General features: G+C 53.7%; 1 protein-coding gene across 1 annotated transcript in view; it reads left to right on the plus strand.

Moving 5' to 3' along the window:
* Positions 1-1,586: 1,586 nt before the first annotated feature.
* LOC122486661 (zinc finger protein 555-like) overlaps positions 1,587-19,658 on the plus strand; it is a 36,385-nt gene continuing 18,313 nt past the window's right edge. Inside the window, exons 1-5 of the mRNA XM_043586088.1 lie at positions 1,587-1,685; positions 9,888-9,960; positions 12,255-12,381; positions 14,464-14,655; positions 15,680-16,768. Of these exons, the coding sequence (XP_043442023.1) occupies positions 9,928-9,960; positions 12,255-12,381; positions 14,464-14,655; positions 15,680-16,768 (1,441 nt within the window). The 5' untranslated portion in view covers positions 1,587-1,685; positions 9,888-9,927. The remainder of the gene's footprint in view (positions 1,686-9,887; positions 9,961-12,254; positions 12,382-14,463; positions 14,656-15,679; positions 16,769-19,658) is intronic.

Here is a 19,658-nt window from a genome sequence, read left to right on the forward strand (position 1 = left end):
CCGACCTCTTCCTTGTGTCCTCACATGGCAGAAGGGACGAGGGAGCTCTCTTGGGTCTCTTCCATAAGGGCACTGATCCCATCCGTGATGACTCCACCTCTCAAAGGCCCCCACCTCCTAATATCATCACACTGGCCACCAGGTGTCAACCTAAGAATCTGGGGGTGGGTTGGGGTGGGGAACACATTCAGGTATAACACACATAACGTGCATTGTTGCGTTGGCTTGGGCCATCTGTTACACAAATTCATCCAACCCTTGGGACCTTCACCTGATGTTTATCCTACTTAAATCAAAGCCACTCGAAGACTAGATTCCCAGTCTAGGCTTGAAACAAGTAAGATGCAACTCTGGAGAAAAGATCCTAATCTGTTCTGCCCCAGTGCCTGTAGATCGGATGACAAAGTCACAAGCATGATGTTTATAATTATGTGTCACGTGACACACCATCTCGGGTGCCAGTAAAGCATCAGTTGTAATGGAGGAAACACTGCCAACTTCTCTCCACTTCAGGGGACCCCATTTCTTCTCTAAGGAAAACACGCAGCTCAGGGCTTGGGCATTGCATAGAGAGAAAGAGTGAGAAGGGCAATAGGGGTGCCTGGGTGGCTCTGTTGGTTGGTTGAGCGTCCGAGTTCGGTTCAGGTCATGGTCTCGAGGTTCGTGAGTTCAAGCCCCACGTCGGGCTCTGTGCCGACAGCTAGGAGCCTGGAGCCTGCTTCGGATCCTGTGTCTCCCTCTCTCTGCCCCTCCCCGGCTTGTGCAGTCTCTCTCTCTCTCTCTCTCAACAATAAACATTAAAAAAAGAGAAATAATATTCAGAAATACATATAATACATATCACGATTTGGGCCAATAATAAGAATTCTTTAAATGTAGAATTTATCACATATTTATGTAATTTATTACCGTCTTATTACTAGATGGTTACATTTTTTTAAATATTTATTTTTCAGAGACAGAGCCAGTGGGGAGGGGCAGAGAGGGAAGAGAAAGAGAGAATCTCAAGAAGGCTTCCCGCTGCCGGCGCAGAGCCCCTGGCGGGGCTCAGACCCAATCAGTGATATCGTGACCTGAGCTGAAACCAAGAGTGGACAGAGCCACCCAGACGCCCCTAGAAGGTTGGTTACATTTACTGTACTATACAGAATATTATAGTTAATTACAACATTAGATATTACTAAACTCCAATACATTAATACGTTAATTATGGTAGTTTTATTGTTGCAACATATTATTGATAACACAAATCAACATATTGGTATTAGTAAGAAATAGTATCATTAAAACAATTTTACCAAGCAAAAAACGGATTATACGTTTCCATGATTTGTTAACCAATAGGCAAATCTGTATGTCTCTGGCACCGCGCCAAATGGAAGGCTGGCAATTTGCCCCTCATTTAAGGCCTGGCGGAGCCCGCCGCGCACCTGCCCGACGGCGCGGGCGCGCGTTTGCGGCCGGCGGCTGTGCGCAGCTGCAGGAAGCTTCTCAGTCCTGCGGAGACACCTCCCGCCCGCAGATGGCGCTGTGACTCGACTCGTTGCCCCAGAGGGACGAGGGCCGCCCAGCTCCACCCCCGAGCCTCCTGGGACTTGTAGTTCGCGGCTTCGTGGTGCGCAGGCGCACTGCGGAGACCGTCCTGGTTGCGCTCGTCGGGGAGGCGGCGGCAGCGGCGGCGCGGCGTGAGTTAACGGGGCGCAGGGAGGGGGCGGGGGCGCGGGCTCCGGGGGGCGGAGGGAGGTGGCGTCCGGGACTGGCCGCGGCGGGTCCGGGCGGGAGCCGGTGGCGCCCGAGCGTTGCGCCCCGGTTGGCACCTGCGCCCACCCCGGGGTCACCGCGCCTGAAGACGGGTGTTCGGGGCCCTGGGCGGGGGTCCGGCGGGAGGGGCGGCCGAGGCGTTCCCGTGGGCGTTTGCCCTGTCTGTCACTCGAGGCGACGGAGGCCGCCCAGCGCCCAGAATGGCACATCTGACCCTTGCCCGGCGGGGGGACCCCAGCGTGAGACCCAGGGGGCGCGCTCTGCTGTGAGGGAGGGGCCGCACTTGAAAGGGAAATGGAATAAACCTATTTGCTCTTAAAGGCCGACAGGGGTCGGAACGTTCAGACCTGGGAATGTGAATTCACTAGGGCTCCTTGGCTGACCCGGGGTCTCCCCCAGACTATTCTGCCTGCCCCATCCCCCAGGAGACACTTGGCAGTGCTTGGGGTCGTTGGTGGTTGTCATGACGGGGCGGGGGGGGGGGGGCGGCAGTGCATCGAGTGGGTGGGGCTCAGGGATGCTGCTCAGCCCCCTGCAGTGCCCAGGACGGCCCCACCCCAGAGAATGGTCCGGCCCCAGTGTCCACAGGGTTGAGGCGGAGACACCCTATGTTAATTATCTGGAAAACCAGTTGAGTCCGATCCCTGCTCACTAGAAACCAGAATAAATCCCCAAAGGGTCAGACAGTAGGAACCAGAGTGACCCCCCCCCCCGGTGTGTATTTAATTGTGTGCAGCCTCCTGGGACCTCCGTAGAGCGGATAATGATGGCACACAAAGTGTCTTGGGGGTGGGTAGACTCCCCTAAGCCAGGGAGATCTCACCGGGGAGTGCCTCTGTCCCTAAGGGACTGTGGTGGTATCTAGGAACATCTGAGGTTGTCACCCTGCTGAGCCCTGGGGTGGAGTAGGTGAGGCCAGGGACGCTGCTCAACTCCTCCCAGTGCCCAGAAGAGCACCCCCCGCCCCGCCCGGCGAGAACGACCCGAACCGCCGTTCACAATGCTGAGGGGGGAGATCCCGACTTACACTTTATCCTTAGAGGAGTTCCTCATTGGCCTCATCAGGCCCTTCCTGGGGAGAAATGATGAGTTTCTGTGGTTTGAACGTTGAAAGGGAAGGTCCCAAGCCATGTGGCACAGGTCTAGGTGAAGGAGGGGGCTGAAGGGACCGCGGGCATCTGCCACGAGGTAGGAGGGTCTTCGAACCATCAGACGATGGGAGGGAATTGTTCTGCAAGACCTAGGAAGGGGCTGGGGGACCTGGACCCATTGCCCTGAGCTGCGGCTTCAAGTCCCAAGAGCCGGGGCGCCTGGGGGGCTCAGTGGGTTAAGCCTCTGACCTCCGCTCAGGTCATGATCTCACAGTTCGTGAGTGTGAGCCCCACGTCGGGCTCTGTGCTGACGGCTCGGAGCCTGGAGCCTGTTTCGGATTCTGTCTCCCTCGCTCTCTGCCCCTCCCCCGGCTCATGCTCTGTCTGGTTCTGTCTCTCAGACATTAACAAAAATATTTATAAAGTCCCAAGAGCAAAGACGGAAGTTCACGCGGCGTGGGAGGCAGTGGTAGATGCCTTCAGGTGCTCGCACAGAATCCCCTGCGTGAGGTTCCCTGGCAGCAAGGCTAGGGGGTTGGGGGGGCGGCAAGGAACGCTGCCCCTCTGTTTGCCTTCGGTGTTTGTGAGCGTCCCGGGGCAGACTGGGTGGCTGAAACGCCAGAAGCTTCCTCTTGCACACTCTGGAGGCCAGAAGTCTGAAATCCAGGGTCAGCAGGCCTCCAGGGGAGGACCCTTCCTGCCTCTTCCAGCTCCCTGTGGTGCCTCTCTACGCTTGGGGTCCCTCGGCTTACAGCCGTGTCACTCCAGCCTCTACGTCCATTGTCACATGGCCTTCTTCCTGTGTGTCTGCGTCTCTTTTGAGGACACCAGCCCGTCAGGGTGAAGCATGCGTGTCCTTGTAAAGACACGTCTGATGCCCTGGGGGCATGGCCGGGCACAGCCTGCTCCCCTTTGTAGCTGAAGCTACAGGCGCAGAGCAAGGCGGGGCCGGCTCTCCGCGAGGACTCTGCATCACTCCGGCTCATCTTCTAGATTTTCAGACTTTTGTTCTACTTTATCTGTTTCATTTCATGAGTGGTTTGTAAAAGAAGTTGCCCTTACAGATCACGTCTTCCTTGGTAATTTATTTTTTTTTATTAAAAAAAAATTTTAATGTTTATTTTTGAGAGCGAGAGAGGGAGAGAGAGAGAGAGAGAGAGAGAGAGTATGCGTGAGCCAGCGGGGGAGGGGCAGAGAGAGAGAGAGAGAGAGAGAGAGAGAGAGATACAGAATCCGAAGCAGGCTCCAGGCTCCAGCACAGAGCCCGACACGGGGCTCGAACCCACGAGCTGTGAGATCATGACCTGAGCCAAAGTCGGACACTTAACCGACTGAGCCACCCAGGCGCCCCTTCCTTGATAATTTAAACAGTTACGGGGCGCCTGGGTGGCTCAGTCGGTTAAGTGTCTTACTTTGGCTCAGGTCATGATCTCAGGGTTTGTGAGTTCAAGCCCCAGATCAGATTCTGTGCTGACGGCTCGAAGCCTGGAGCCTGCTTTGGATTCTGTGTCTCCCTCTCTCTTTGCCCCTCCCCCGCTCATGCTCTGTCTCTCTCTCTCTCTCTTAAAAAAGTAAACATTAAAAAAAAATTTTTTTTAAACAGTTACATGTCCAAAAAAGAAAAAAAAAAAAAAAACCAGTTACACATGCTTACTGGAGTTAGCCATGGTATTTTTTTCCAGGTTTGTTAGGTTTATTTTTGGCTAACAGCTTTATTTAGATATAGTCCACAAACCAATTCATTCATTTCAGGTATGCAGTTCAGTGATTTCTCGTGTATTCACACAGTTTTGCAGGCATCATGTCTGTCTAGTTCTGGAACATTCCATCACCCCAGAAGAAACCCTGTCTCCATCAGCAGTCACCCTCTTTCCCCTAGTCCCCACGAGCCCCCTGCCTGTCCCTGGATGATCCCGTTCTGGACGTTTCACACGCCCCGTGTGGCCTCTCGTGTCTTGTTCCCTCCCTGAGCGTCATGTGTTCAGGTCTGACCGCGGGGCAGCGGGTGTGGGCGCCTCGCTCCTCTCGTGGCTGAGTGATATTCCACTTTACGGCCGGACCACCTTGTGCTTACTCGTTCATCCGTTGATGGGCACTGGGGTTGTTTCCACTCTTCGGCCACCGCGAGTCGTGCCGCCACGAACATTCGTGGACAGGTTTTGGTGTGGACGTGTGTTTTCGTGTCTCTCAGGCAGACGGTAGGAGAGGCATCCCTGGTCCAGTGGAAACTGTGTTTAACCATTTGAGGAACCGCCAGACCGTCTTCCAGGACAGCGACCCACCTCCCACCCCCGCCGGCCTTGCTCCAGGGTGGCCATTCCCCCCCCCATCCTCACCGACACCTGTTCCTGTCCTGTGGCCTCCAGTTATCCTGCTGGGCGGGAGGGGCCTCCTCACTGTGGGTCTGATTTCCGTGATGACTCATGAGATCGATCATCCTTTCCATGCGGCTTGGTCGTTCGCGTGTCGCCTTTGGACAAGTGCCTGTTCTTTACGGGAGCTCTTTGTTAGGAAGTGAGTCGCCGTCGCTGGGAGAGGCGTGCGCGGGGGCCCTGAGTGCCTCGCCACCGCTCCTCGTGCGTGCTCTCCGCCGGCTTCCTCCTTCAGCCTCACCCCAAGGAACCTTGTTCCCTGATCCCCCCTTCCTGGTGGGGAGGCGGCTGTTTTCTTAAACGTTCAGCTTTGACTTAATTATAGACTCATACAATGTCGCAAAAACGGGGTGGAGTCCCACCCACCCATCACCCAGCTCGCCCCCTTGGCCTGTCTCCTGACAATAGCGGGAGGATCAAAGCCGCACGTGGGTATTGACCCCCCCCCCCGCCATGAAAAAATTTTAATGTTTGTTTTTTTGAGAGAGAGCGCGTGTGAACAGGGGAAGGGCAGAGAGATTGAGAGAACCCAAGTAGACCACGCTGTCAGCGCAGAGCTCAAGAGTCGGCGGCTTAACCAACTGAGCCACCCGGGTGCCCCGCCCCCGCCATGGAAATTTCCTAGCAGAGATGCGTCTGGGTGCTGGGGCTGCACGGCTCCCACAACAGACTTGTCTTCTCCACGTGTCTGTGTCCTAATCCTCTCTTCTTGTAAGGACACTGGTTTTACTGGATCCGGGCGCATTCCTAACGACCTCATTTTGACTTCATACCTCTTTAAAGGCCCTATCTTGAAATACAGTTACCGGCTGAGGTCCTGGGGTTGGGACTGGAAGGTATGAATTTGGAGGGGACACAGATTAACCTGTGACAACAGATATATGTGTACAGACATACGTTGGAGATATTGCGGGTTCGGTTCCGGACGACCGCAGCGAAACAAGTCAAATGAATTGTTTGGTTTCCCAGTGCACGTAAAAGTTATGTTTTCACCGTGCTTGTGCAATAGCACTGTATCTAAAAGAACAATGTAGGGGCGCCTGGGTGGCTCAGTCGGTTAAGCCTCCGACTTTGGCTCAGGTCATGATCTCGCGGTTCGTGGGTTCGAGCCCCACATCAGGCTCCGTGGTAACAGCTCAGAACCTGGAGCCTGTTTCCAATTCTGTGTCTCCCTCTTTCTCTGCCCCTCTCCCACTCTCTCTCTCTCTCTCTCTCTCTCTCTCAAATAAACGTTAAAAAAATCTCCACTACTTTTTCAAAAATATAAATAAAAGAACAATGTAAATATCTTAATTGGAAAGTACTTTAACTGCTACAAGATGCTAATCATCATGTGAACTGTCAGCCAGTCATATCACTGGTCACAGATCACCGTAACAACTATAAGAATAATGAATGCAGACCCGCCTGGTGGGCTCGGTCAGCGAAGCATCCGACTCTTGGTTTTGGCTCAGGTCGTGATCTCGCAGTTTGTGAGATCAAGCCCCACGCCGGGCTCTGTACTGACAGCATGGAGTCTGCTTGGGATTCTCTGTCTCCCTCTCTCTCTCTGCCCCTTTTCCTGCACGTGTGCTCTCTCTCTCTCTCTCTCTCTCTCTCTCAAAATAAATAAAGTTAAAAAAAGATAATGAGTTCGTGAGAATCACCAACGCATGACCCAGGAACACGCAGTGAGCAAATGCTGTTGGAAAAATGGCGCCAACGGGGTGACGCAGGGTTGTCACAGACCTTCAGTCTTAACGCGGTGGCCGTGAAGCGCAATGAAATGAGACATGCCCGTATCTGCCTCTGTTCTGCATGCGTGTAAAAGAATACTTTCAACATTCTCCCCTCCCTGTCCCAAGAACCGATTTGTGCTACCTCAGGGTTAACATCGCCGTAGTGGGAACGCTTCGCCTGATGTTGACGTCTCACTGTGGGACATTTATCACAGCCAAGACGTGACCCCCGAGTGGTGCCGCCAGGGGCCGAGGGAGGGGGCTGGGCAACATTAAGTCTCAGTTACGGAAGATGAGCACGTGCAAGAGGGCCACCGGACGATGTCGTACCTACGGTCAGCAACGGCGCCTTCTACGCTTAAAATTTGTTAAGATGAATCTCATGTTAAGCGTTCTTACCACAGACCGTTTTTAAAAACATCAACCCACTGGGGCTCCTGAGCGGATCAGTCGGTTAAGCGTCCGACTCTTGATTTCAGCTCAGGTCGTGATCTCGCACTTTGTGAGGTCGAGCCCCATGTCGGGCTCTGTACTGACAGCGTGGAGTCCGCTTGGGATTCTCTCTCTCCCTCTCTCTCTGCCCCTCCCCTGCTCGCTCGCTCTCACTCTCTCTCTCTCAAAATAAATAAACTTAAAAAAAGCCACATCAACCCACTAAGACATCAACCTTGGTTCAGAATACTAACCAGACTGCAAACTTCATTTAGATTTCACCAGGTTTTCCACTAGCCCAGGACCTTCATTCTGGCCCAGGACCGCATCCGGGGTCCCACATGACATCTCGCCATCTCGCCTTGTTTTCTGGGGCTCCTCCAGTGTGACCTTTCCTCAAACTTTCCTGGTTTTGCGTGGCCTCGACGCTTTTGAAGAGCAGTGGCCAGGTGCTTTGTAGAAGGTCCCTTGGACTGAGTTCTTCTGATGTTTTCTCATGATTACACTGAGGTTACCTTACACTGAAGGTGGCCCAGAGGTGTCCTGTCACATCAGGGGACATCACAGCAGGCGTCCTGTCCTCATCACAGTGACACTGATCTTCATCACTTGGCTAGGGCGGGGTCCGCCAGGTTTCTCCAGGAATAAAGTTCCCCTTCTTCACTCTATCCGCACTATTTGCTGGAAGCAAGTCACTGAGTGAACTCACGTGGATGGCGCGGGGGAGGGGAGGCTCCGTGTCCTGGAGGGAGGACCATGGAAGAATTTACAGATGCGTTAACACCATGGCGGTAATTAACAAGTATTTTGGAGGTGTGACTTTTCCGCTACCCGATGTCCCGCCTCTCCTTGGAGTGTCCCCGATAATGACGTGTGCATCCGTGGGCCTTGTCTGCGGGGATGATCACCGGGGTGTTCCCATGAAAATCCCATGGTGATTTTCTATTAACGGGGCTGGGTGGTGATTTTTGAAGTTTTCATCCAGGAATCCAGATCACGCCCGTCGTAAGTATCCAGTAACTGGCCTCTATTCATTCCTCATGAGTCTGCATGAGAATTTGCGTTTACAAGAGACTTCACGCCTACGACATCACCCAGAGCAGGCCGGTGGCTCACGTGTAGGGAGTGGGGACAGAGCAGGACTGCTCCAGGATGTTGTTAACAGAGGGCCACAGCCAGACAGTCCTTGGAGCACGAGAACCCGTTCAGGACCTGTTGCAGTGGGGAAAGACCTCTGGTGCACCTGGGCCCCATCCCCGATGCAGTGTGGACAAGTGGGGGTTTATAACAAGGGAGTAGGTGGGGGTCAGCAGACGGGCACTTGCCGTGAGGACGCATCACAGGGGATTCTGGCTGAACAGACCTGATAGGATTGCTGCTGCAGGCATTCTGGGTGATCCCCACCCCCCTCAACCCCCCGCCACCTGGGTGGGGCAGGAAGAAATTGGCCGGATATCCAGGGTGATCAGACACGGGGCGGGGGCTTCAAGCTGAAGTGACTTAGCAGGGCTCTGGCTAAAACAGAGCATCTGAGCTGAACTCAGAAGCCCAGAGGTCAAGGCCTAGTTGGACGGAGGGCTCAGAGAGGCGAGAGAGGGTCCTTGGTGCCACCAGGCAGCACCAGAATCAGCCTGGAAGGGAAGGGAGCCTCCCGGGAGTGTGCAGGGCTCACAGTCCGGCCTGTGCCTTCCGGGTGGGACAGGTGCATCTGGATCCTTCCTGCTGCAGAGCTGGGGTGGTCTGGTAGGAGAGTCCAGGACAAAGGAGGGGGCCCGGGAGAGGGGCCCCAGGGAGCCGGCTGGGCTGTGAGAAGGCAGAGATGAGTCTGGGAGGCGCCAAGGGTGGGGGCCTGTGGGCTTCGAGGCTGGGAGGTCCTGCTGGGTTGAATGGGGTTCCCCACAAAATTCGTGTCCACCCAGAACCTTGGAATGTGCGCTTATCTGGAAATGGGGTCTTTGCAGATGTAATTAGTTAAGATGAGGTCATATGGGAATGGGTGAGTCTAATCCAACGACTGGCGTCCTTATAAGAAGAGAGACACAGAGTCAGAAGACAGTCACGTGACCACCGAGGCAGAAGCTGGAGGGATGTGACCACAAGCCCAGGGGAAGCTGGAGTCCCCGAACCTGGAAGAGGCAGGAAGGACCCTGTTCTGGGGCTTTGGCCCTGAGACCTTGATCCAACTTCTGGCCTCCTGAACGTGAGAGAATAAATCTCTGCTGTCTTAAGCCCCCAGCGTGTGGTCGTTTATTTCAGTGGCCCCAGGACACTTGCACAGACTCCTCCGTGATAGAATTGGTATACTTTGTAAGCTTCTAAGACCTTCAGTATTTTGGTCCATGCATGGGTTAAGGGGCCATTCAGGCCTGTGGCCTCTGTCCTGGCTTCTGTTGACCACACTGTGTGTGTGGGGGGGGGGCGCACCTGGATTGTGCCAGAGGTGTCCAGGTCCAGGATTTGGGGATCAGGGACAAGCCTGGGCCTGGGCTTCACGGTCCCTTCTCCTCCCGCAGCTCTGCCTGCCCCGGATCCTGCTTTTCCCAAGAGAAGAGGATGGCTGCTGGGTACGTGTCCCCCGGGCCCCAGGTGAGTGGGACCTGAGTACGTGTCCCCCGGGCCCCAGGTGAGCGGGACCTTCCTCTTCCCCTGAAAGTGTCCAGTGTGCCCAGAGGATGCACTCCTACAAGAAGTGCATTCCCAGATAGGGAAGGGAACCCCATTGCTGTGTGGGAGCTCAGGGAGCCTTCCCCGTGAGCGTCTGGGTCCGAGAACCTCTGCTTGTAAGCAGAAGCAGAGGTGTGCCGTTCAGTCTGTCTTTCCCCGCAAGACAGCTGAGCTTCTGTCCTCGGCAGGGAGCACTTCCCCCACCGCGGCGGGGGCCGCCTGGGAAGCACCGTCTCGTTACTTCGGTTGTGGTAAAAGATTCACCATCGTAACCTTCTCTAAGCACACAGCTCAGCGGCACCAAGCGCACTCACGGTGTCGTGCAGCCGCCCCCATCATCCGTCTCCAGAACTTGGCATCTCCCCAGACTGAGACCCTGTCCCCATGAAGCACCAACGCCCCACCCCCTGCCCCACCCCTGGCTCCCACCATCCGCTCTCTTGTCTCTGTGGATGGAACTCCTCTGGGGAGCCCCTGTGAGTGGGGTCACGCGGGACGTGTCCGTCTGTGTCTGGCTCCTGTCACTGTGCACAGTGGCCTCCGGGTCCGTCCACGTGGTGGCAGGCGGCAGGACGTCCTTCTTTCCCGAGGCTGGGTCAGTCTTTGTAAGCCTGGAAGAGCTGTGTTTAACGTGAAGCTGCCTTACAGGCCATGAGCATCAGGACAGCAGAGGCCACCATCCACTGGGACAACACATCTGTGGGGACTGGTAGATGGGGTCCCTGTCCCTTAGCTCTCGGCTTCGGATGGCAGCCACAAGTCTGAGAAAGTGATCAGTGTCTGCGCCAGAAATACAGGGCCGACTGAGAGCTCAGGTTCAGGTGGTCCCTGGGAGAACAGGCCCTTTCCTGTGGACATTTGCAGGCGATCCCAAGGGTCCAGTCAGTGTCCTGGATGTTGTCCTTGTTGGGGCCCCCTGGAGAGGGGTACTTGATCTGCTCTGGCCCCTGCATGGAAGTCCTGGTCATCGCAGGCACACCCACTTTCAGGCCAGCCTGGTGCTCGCTGAGGCTGGCACAGCTCCCGGGGACACTGTCAGGTTTCAGCTTGGAGCCCACCCGCCCCCGGGACCTGTGGGGTCAGGGTTCCAAACAAACCTGTGGCTTGTCCCTCGGCAGCGGGAGAGCTGAGATGCCACGAGTCCAGGCAGGGTCCCTTCTTATCTGTCTTCGTGTTAAGTAAACGGAGCCACCCAGACCTAGGCGGTCAGGCCGGAGGGTCATCGCCTGTCCAGGCCATGCAGGATTTCACGGGAGCCCCTTAGCAACCCAGGCCTGCATCTTTATTTATTTATTTATTAAAAATTTTTTTTTTTTTTAATGTTTGCTTATTTTTGAGAGAGAGAAATACAGAGCATGAGCAGGGGAGGGGCGGAGAGAGAGGGAGACACAGAATCCAAAGCAGGCTCCAGGCTCCGAGCTGTCAGCACAGAGCCCAATGTTGGGCTCGAACCCACGAACTATGAGATCATGACCTGAGCTGAAGTTGGACGCTCAACCGACTGAGCCACCCGGGCGCCTCAGGACTGTGCTTTTTAAAAACGAAACCAAAAACCACCTTAACTTCAGCCAGAATGGCCCAAACCAGCCAGCGGGTCCAGCAGGCCTGCTCGCCTGGGGTGGGAGCCATCGCTTTCAAAGTCCATAGGTAACTTTTCCCCTCACGACAGACAGCAGCCCAGCTGCTGGTTCCAGCCAGGACGGCTGCAGTAGCCAGCCAGGCGCCGCACGTTCGCCATCCCCCCTCCACGTGCCCTTCCTTTGCCCATCAGCGCTCGTGCGGATCGGCAGGTGTGGCTTCTGGGTTCTCTGACCGTGTCGCTAGCAGATGCCCCGACCGGCGTGAACTACTCAGCCTCACTGCACCCCGTGAAGCGGAAAGAGTTTCTTCCATCTTCCTTCCGTTGCGCAGATGAGGAGGCCACGTCCTGGAAAGTCAGTAATACACGTCCGATCCCACAAGCTGCCTCTTTCTGGAATAAGCAGGGGGAGGTTCTCAAGTGGGAATGTTGTGCTCACAGATCCAAAAGCGGGACTCACCAGTTCAGTAGGAAACGGGCCATGTGTTCCCGCGAGATCTGCGCGCTGGCAGAATCTGACCTCCGGGCTTCGCTCCCTGCTCCCCGCGGATCTCCTGTTGGCCACGGCCTTCGGCCCTCTTGTAAAAAGGTGGGGCGGGGGGTGGCTTTCTTGAGCAGAATCGATGTGATATTTTAGGAGTTAGTGACCTTCGAGGATGTGGCCGTGGCCTTCTCCCGGGAGGAGTGGGCCTTGCTGGACCCTGCTCAGAAGCGGCTGTACAGAGAGGTGATGCTGGAGACCTACAGGAACCTGGCCGCACTGGGTAAGACCAGCGCCGCGCACGCACCTGCCCATCGGTTCACACGCACGTAGCCTCCGCGGTGTGTCCAGAGCCGTGTTAGGAAGTGGGGGGTTGTTGGTGAGAAAGGCAGCTGTGTGGCCCCTGCCCTTGTGGGGTGCGTGGTCCACTGGTTTCTTCAACACTGCAAGTGACCCGATTTCTCCCAGAGCTGCTGCCGAGCCGCACATCTCACCTGAGGCTTAGATAACGTCCCCGAGTCCCCTCGGGTACAGAGTCATCATGAAACATGTTTTTGTATGTGTGGTAAAACATGTATAACATAAAATCTGCCTTTTAAACCATTTTTGGGTATACAATTCAGTGGCAGTAATTACATTCAAAATGTGCAGTCACCCCCACCATCTGTTTCTAGAACTTTCCATCTCCCCAGACTGAGACCCTGCCCCCACGAAGCACTGACACCCCGCCCCCTGCCCCAGCCCTGGCTCCCACAATCTACTCTCTGTCTCTGTGGACGGGACTCCTCTAGGGACCTCCTGTGAGTGGGGTCACGCGGGACGTGTCCTTCTGTGTCTGGCTCCTGTCACTGCACACAGTGTCCTCCGGGTCTGTCCACGTGGTGGCAGGTGGGAGGATGTCCTTCCTGTTTATTTTTTATTTATTTATTTAATTTTTAAAGAATGTTTATTTGAGGGGGGGAAGGGCAGAGAGAGAGAGAGAGAGGGGAACGGAGGATCCGAAGTGAGCTCTCTGCTGACAGCAGACAACCCGACGCAGGGTGGAACTCATGAACCACGAGATCATGATCTGAGCTGAGGTCAGACGTTTAACCAGCTGAGCCACTGAGGCGCCCCTGCCCTTGTTTGTTTGTTTGTTTGTTTGTTTAAATGTTTATTTTTGAGACAATGCAAGAGACAGAGCATGAGCGGCAGAGGGGCAGAGAGAGAGGGAGTCACAGAATCCGAAGCAGGCTCCAGGCTCCGAGCTGTCGGCCCAGAGCCCGACGCGGGGCTCGAACCCACGAACTGTGAGATCACGACCCGAGCCGAAGTCGGATGCTCAACCGACTGAGCCACCCAGGCGCCCCTGCCCTTGGTTTTGAAAGCCGAGTAATATTTCAGTGTGTGGATGGGCCCCATTTTATTTATCTACACATCCATGGGTGGACGCTTTGTGGCTGCTGAGAATCATGCTCCCGTGAACACAGATGTGCAAATAGCACTTTGAGCTCCTGCTTTCTTCTTTCTCGGGTGCACACCTAGGGGCGGACTTGCTAGGTCCTATGGAGACTCTGTGCTTCCCTTTGTGAGAAACCACCAGACTGTGTTTCACCATCTTACTGGCCACACACAAGGATTCCGATTGGCCCACATCCTCTCTAATCCTTATTGTCTGTTTTTGCTTAAAAAAAAAAAAAAAATTACAGGCACCTGGGTGGCTCAGTCGGTTGAGCGTCTGACTTCAGCTCACGTCATGATCTCGCGGCTCATGAGTTCGAGCCCCGCGCCAGCCTTTGTGCTGATAGTGCAGAGCCTGATTGGGATTCTCTGTCTCCCTTTCTCTCTGCCTTTCCCCTCCTCACACGTGTGTGTGTGTGTGTGTGTGTGTGTGTGTGTGTGAAAAATAAATGAACATTAAAAAAATAATAGCTCTCCTAGTAAGTGTGAAATGGTGTTTCACTGTGGTTTTGATTTGCGTTTCCCTGATGCCTAATGATGTTGAGCATCTTTTCGTGTGCTTGTTGGCCATTTGTAGATCTCCTTGGGGAAATGTGAGAGCCACAAGGTTTCTTTAATTAATATTTTTTTAACGTTTGCTTAGTTTTGAGAGAGAGAGAGAGACAGCATGAGCAGGGGAGGGGCAGGGAGAGAGGGTGACACAGAATCCCATGCAGGCTCCAGGCTCCGAGCTGTCAGCCCAGAGCCCGACGCGGGGCTCGATCCCACGAACCGTGAGATCGTGACCTGAGCCGAGATCAAGAGTTGGGTGTTTAACTGACTGAGCCCCCCAGGTGCCCCGAGGTCCTCAAGTTTTTAATTAGGAACGTAAAATCTTCAGCTTGGTCAACACGCCATGTCTCCAGTGTGCTCTTGTCTCTTCCAGAACCCTTGAAGACCCGAAGTGCTGATGCAGGCATTGAGTTCGGTGCACTGTCTGCAACCCAAGCCTCTCAGGCCGCCGGTTCTTCCCCGTGGGTGGGGGGTTCACTCTTTCTACCAGTGGTGCCTTTCCAGCTGGAGCAAGGAGCAGCTGTGTGGTTGGGGGGGGAAGGAACTCCCCGAACCTCCTGTTCAGGTGAGAGCCAGGCAGATACGAGCCACTGAATGGGGGCGGCGTCTTGGGGACTGCAGGTCACGGGTCTCTCCACAGACGCCCTCTCGCATAAGGAGAAGGTTGAGGTCTTTGGTTGCAGTTTCTCAGATACCTTCATTCATTCTCCAGCAGGCTTGTCCTGTGCGCTGACTTCTACCAGCCTTTGGGTGCAGAGGAAATATATCTCATTTCTTTCTTCTTTTTTTAAATTTTTTTAATGTTTATTTGAGGGAGGGAGACAGAGAGAGAGAGCGAACATGAGTGGGGGAGGGGCAGAGAGAGGGGGAGACACAGAATGCGAAACAGGCTCCAGGCTCTGAGCTGTCAGCACAGAGCCCGACGCGGGGCTCAAATCCACGAACTGTGAGATCGTGACCTGAGCCGAAGTCGGACGCTCAACCGACTGAGCCCCCCGGGCGCCCCTCATTTCCAGAAGGAAGCTATTCTACCTGTGTTTCTTGTTACCTATCTTCCCTCTCTGCCTTCTTTTTTTATTTTAAAAAAATTTTTTTTTTCTTTCAACGTTTTTATTTATTTTTGGGACAGAGAGAGACAGAGCATGAACGGGGGAGGGGCAGAGAGAGAGGGAGACACAGACTCGGAAACAGGCTCCAGGCTCCGAGCCATCAGCCCAGAGCCCGACGCGGGGCTCGAACTCACAGACCGCAAGATCGTGACCTGGCTGAAGTCGGACGCTTAACCGACTGCGCCACCCAGGCGCCCCTTCCCTCTCTGCCTTCTTGATAATTCTTTCTCTTTGCCATTCTCATCCCCCCTCCTTTGTAGGGCCATTTCTTCTACATTTACATTCCCCCCTGTTTTCCGTCATCGGCAAACTTCTTACACTGCGTCCTGGCCTCGGGAGCTTTTCCTGTTTTCTCCTGCATTGAGCGCTGCTACTTGAACGCGGATTCACATGCACCTCATGCATGTTGGAAGTACTTTTGTGCCGCCATTATTAAGTTACAAGTTTCTTCTCTCCCCCCCTTTTCTCAATGTATTTCAGATTTGGCTGCTATACTGAAAAGCCAAGAGTCATCTTGTAAGAAGGTGGTTTGGGGGGAAGAACCACCCCGTGGTATGACTATAGTAAAGCTTCCCAAAGGAGACTGGGGCTGTGGTCAACTTGAGGAGAATCGTGAAGCCCTGCACGGGCTTTTGAGGCAGCTGGCGTACCACCAGGCGGAGGTGTTTGCTCAAAGGGAGACCACTGCCTGGCATGAGTTTGGGGAAGCCTGTAGTTTGAGCTCAGACCTTGCTTTACCTCAAGGAGGTTCTATAGAAGAACATTCCCACGACTGTGGTCTAGATATTGAGAGTTTGGTAGCTGATCCATTCTTAAACCATCATCAGATGGCATATACAGATCAGAGACCCTGTGAAGGGAACGAATGTGGAAAAGACGCCAGCCACAATAGTGCCTTCAGTCAGCGCAACAGAGCGGCCGAAAGCGGGGAACCATTTCCTCACGGTATGGCTCTCACAACACACAACACGGTGAATACAGCGGGGAAACCCTACGAATGTCACCACTGCGGGAAAGTGTTTAACCGGAGGCATTCCCTGAGTGAACACCAGAGAATCCACACAGGAGAGAGACCATATGAATGCCAGGAATGTGGGCGAGCCTTTACGCACAGCTCAACCCTCACACGACACTTGAGGACTCATACTGGGGAGAAACCCTATGCGTGCGGCGAATGTGGGAAAGCCTTCAACAGGATTTCGTCTCTCACCCAGCATCAGAGGATTCACACAGGGGAAAAGCCCTACAAATGCAAAGACTGCGGAAAGTCCTTCTGCCAGAGTTCTTACCTGGTCTTGCACAAGAGAACGCATACGGGCGAGAAGCCCTATGAATGTAACGAGTGTGGAAAGGCCTTCAGTGATCGTTCCTCGCTCAACCAACACGAGCGGACTCACACCGGTGAGAACCCCTATGAATGTAATCAGTGTGGAAGAGCCTTCAGTCAGAGGTCTTCCCTCGTGAGGCACGAGCGGACTCACACCGGAGAGAAACCGTACGGCTGTAGCGAATGTGGGAAAGCGTTCAGCCAGAGCTCGTCCCTTATCACACATCAGAAGACTCACACCAGTCAGAAAACCTATAAAATAATTGATTGTGGGAAAGCTTTCTATCAGAGCAGCAACCTCATTGGGTTTTAGAGACCACTTGCTGCCTGTAAGGTACCTTTTAGCTCTCTGCTACAGAAGTATGGTTAGATTTTGCCCTTCTGATGGGACTGTTTGAAAAGAAGTAGGCTTCTGCACGTTCTTTTTTAAAAAAAATTTTAACGTTTATTTATTTTTGAGACAGAGAGAGACAGAGCGTGAGCAGGGGAGGGGCAGAGAGAGAGGGAGACACAGAATCGGAAACAGGCTCCAGGCTCGGAGCGGTCAGCACAGAGCCTGACGCGGGGCTCGAACTCACAGACCGTGAGATCACGACCTGAGCTGAAGTCGGACGCTTGACCGACTGAGCCACCCAGGTGCCCCGTGCACGTTCTTGAACAAAAGCTCCGAGGTCTAGATCTGAGAAGGGACCTTTTAGTGGGGGAAATTGCCATTGAGCTATGCCGAGTGGGGCGTGTCCTTTTGGAAAAGACTGATAAATGTGAACAGCAATGTGGAAAGGGATTTTGCTGAGAATTGTCATACTAATTTAGTTGTTGAAACAGAATACCTTTTGTTTCAAAATTCAGTATTAAAAAATGTTTATTATGGGAAGAGATTATGCTAGCAAGAGAGGGGCAGAGAAAGATGGGGAGAGAGAGAGAGACAGAGACAGAGACAGAGAATGAGAATCCCAAGCAGGCTCCGTGCTGTCATTGCAGAGCCTGACATGGGACTCGATTCCACAAACCCTGAGATCATGACCTGAGCTGAAATCAAGAGTCAGATATTCAACCAACAAAGCCACCCAGGTGCCCCATCAAAATTCAGTATTTTTTTAATGTTTATTTTTGAAAGAGAGAGAGAGAGAGACAGAGCATGAGTGGGGGGAGGGGCAGAGAGAGAGGGAGACAGAGTCAGAAGCAGGCTCCAGGCTCCAGGCTCTGAGCCATCAGCACAGAGCCCGACGCAGGGCTCGAGCCCACCAACCACGAGATCACGACCTGAGCCGAAGTTGGACGCTTAACTGACTAAGCCCCCCAGGTGCCCCCAAATTCAGTACTTTTGTTTCAATAGTCTGTTTCAGTATTTTACTTAGTCATCCTGCCCCTGTCGGTCCCTTAGCTAGGTGCTAACTTGTTTCGTGCCCGGCTGTGTCAACACAGAACGTGTGCTCACACGGAAAGAGCTTTGGGTGCACAGTGAAAAATAAAGCGTGCAAAATGGTATGTGTGACTCCGTCCAGTGCATTCTGAATATGTACATAAACGGACAAAGGCTGGGCAGAGATGTGGAGGAACTGGACAGAGTTTGTTTGTCAGAGTTATCCGATGATGTGTGGTTTCCTGCCTTTTGTCATTTTGTCTGGCGTTGCTATAATCGTTTTGACGGTAGGTAGAAATCAAACGACCCCAAGGAATATCAGGTTTCTTTGATCAGGATTGCCGATGCCATGGTGGGGAGGGTAGAGTGCAGTCGGTCTCAGGACAGGGGGGAGTGGAGCAGCCTTTGACAGCTTGGGAGAAATCCCACCCGCGAGGCGGACTTGCCTGAGTGGAGACCGAGAGCTCTGATGTGTACCGTCACCAGCACAAGCGTCACCTGTTGGTTGCTTGCTCTGTTTCCAGCACTTCTGTGTGGCTCATCATTGACTCTCACCAAGCCCAAGAGATAGTAGCTGTTCACCTGCCGACACTACAAAAGGGCAAACAGAAATAAGGGAGCTTGTCCAGAGTCAGATGACTAGACGGTGCTGGACCCAGGATTTGAACCTGAACGACCTGTACAAGGGCCCATGCCACATTTGGATGCAGGGGGACTGTGCTTTCTAAATTCTCCCTTGGAAGTCATTTGACCTTTGTCTAGATCTTCCCCTTTCTCTGTGGCTGATGAGGAAGGTTGCCTGTCGGGTCTCCTGTCACCTAAGTGGTACCTGATCACGTCGTTTGTTGCTGCCTTTCTCTCAAGTAGGGATCCCTCATCTGGGGTCTGTGTAGACCCTACTGGGCTGACGGATACGTTTCTTTAAGGGCTCCACGAACAGTCTTGTGCTCGATGCAGGATGTATGTTGGGGCATAGCGTGTCATCTGGGGAAGCATCTGTAGCTTTCATCCAGTTCTGAGGGCTGGCTGACGTCGGGGTGTCACAAGCGCACTGTTTTCCGGTCTCTATCCCTTGCTCCCTCCAACAGTTGTGGGGAACTCCTTGTGCTAGGTGGCTGTGCGTAAGGTGGATGAGGTGTCTGCCCTCCCTGCACATATATTCGAGGAGTGGGGAAGCAGGACGGCCTCATCAGTTGTGATGTGTGCAGTCACCCAAGTGTGTCTCACAAAGGTCCTGTGATTGGTTAAATACTCTAGTGTATCCATATTGATATTCTTTTTTTTTTTATGTTTATTTTTGAGAGAGACAGAGCATGAGCTGAGCAGGGGCAGAGAGAGATGGAGACACAGAATCCAAAGCAGGCTCCAGGCTCTGAGCTGTCAGCACAGAGCTTGATGCAGGGCTCGAACCCACGAACCATGAGATCATGACCTGAGCCGAAGTCTGGTGCTTAACCGACTGAGCCACCCAGGTGCCCATTAAAATATATATATATTTTAATGTTTATTTTTGAGAGACAGAGCACAAGCAGGATACAGGCAGAGAGAGGGAGAGAGAATCCCAGGCAGGCTCTGTGCCATCAGCATAGAGCCCGACAAACAGGGCTTGATCCCACAAATCATGAGATCATGACCTGAGCCAAAATCAAGAGTTGGACGATTAACCGACTGAGCCACCCAGGTGCCCCCCATCTTGATATTCAGAGGATCCCCCTGCTATGTTTTCATTTTGCAGTGAACTCTGCTCATTGTATAGCCAGATCCATGAT

Source organism: Prionailurus bengalensis, chromosome A2 (assembly GCF_016509475.1).
Source record: "Prionailurus bengalensis isolate Pbe53 chromosome A2, Fcat_Pben_1.1_paternal_pri, whole genome shotgun sequence".
In the NCBI taxonomy this organism is placed as follows: Eukaryota; Metazoa; Chordata; class Mammalia; order Carnivora; family Felidae; genus Prionailurus; species Prionailurus bengalensis.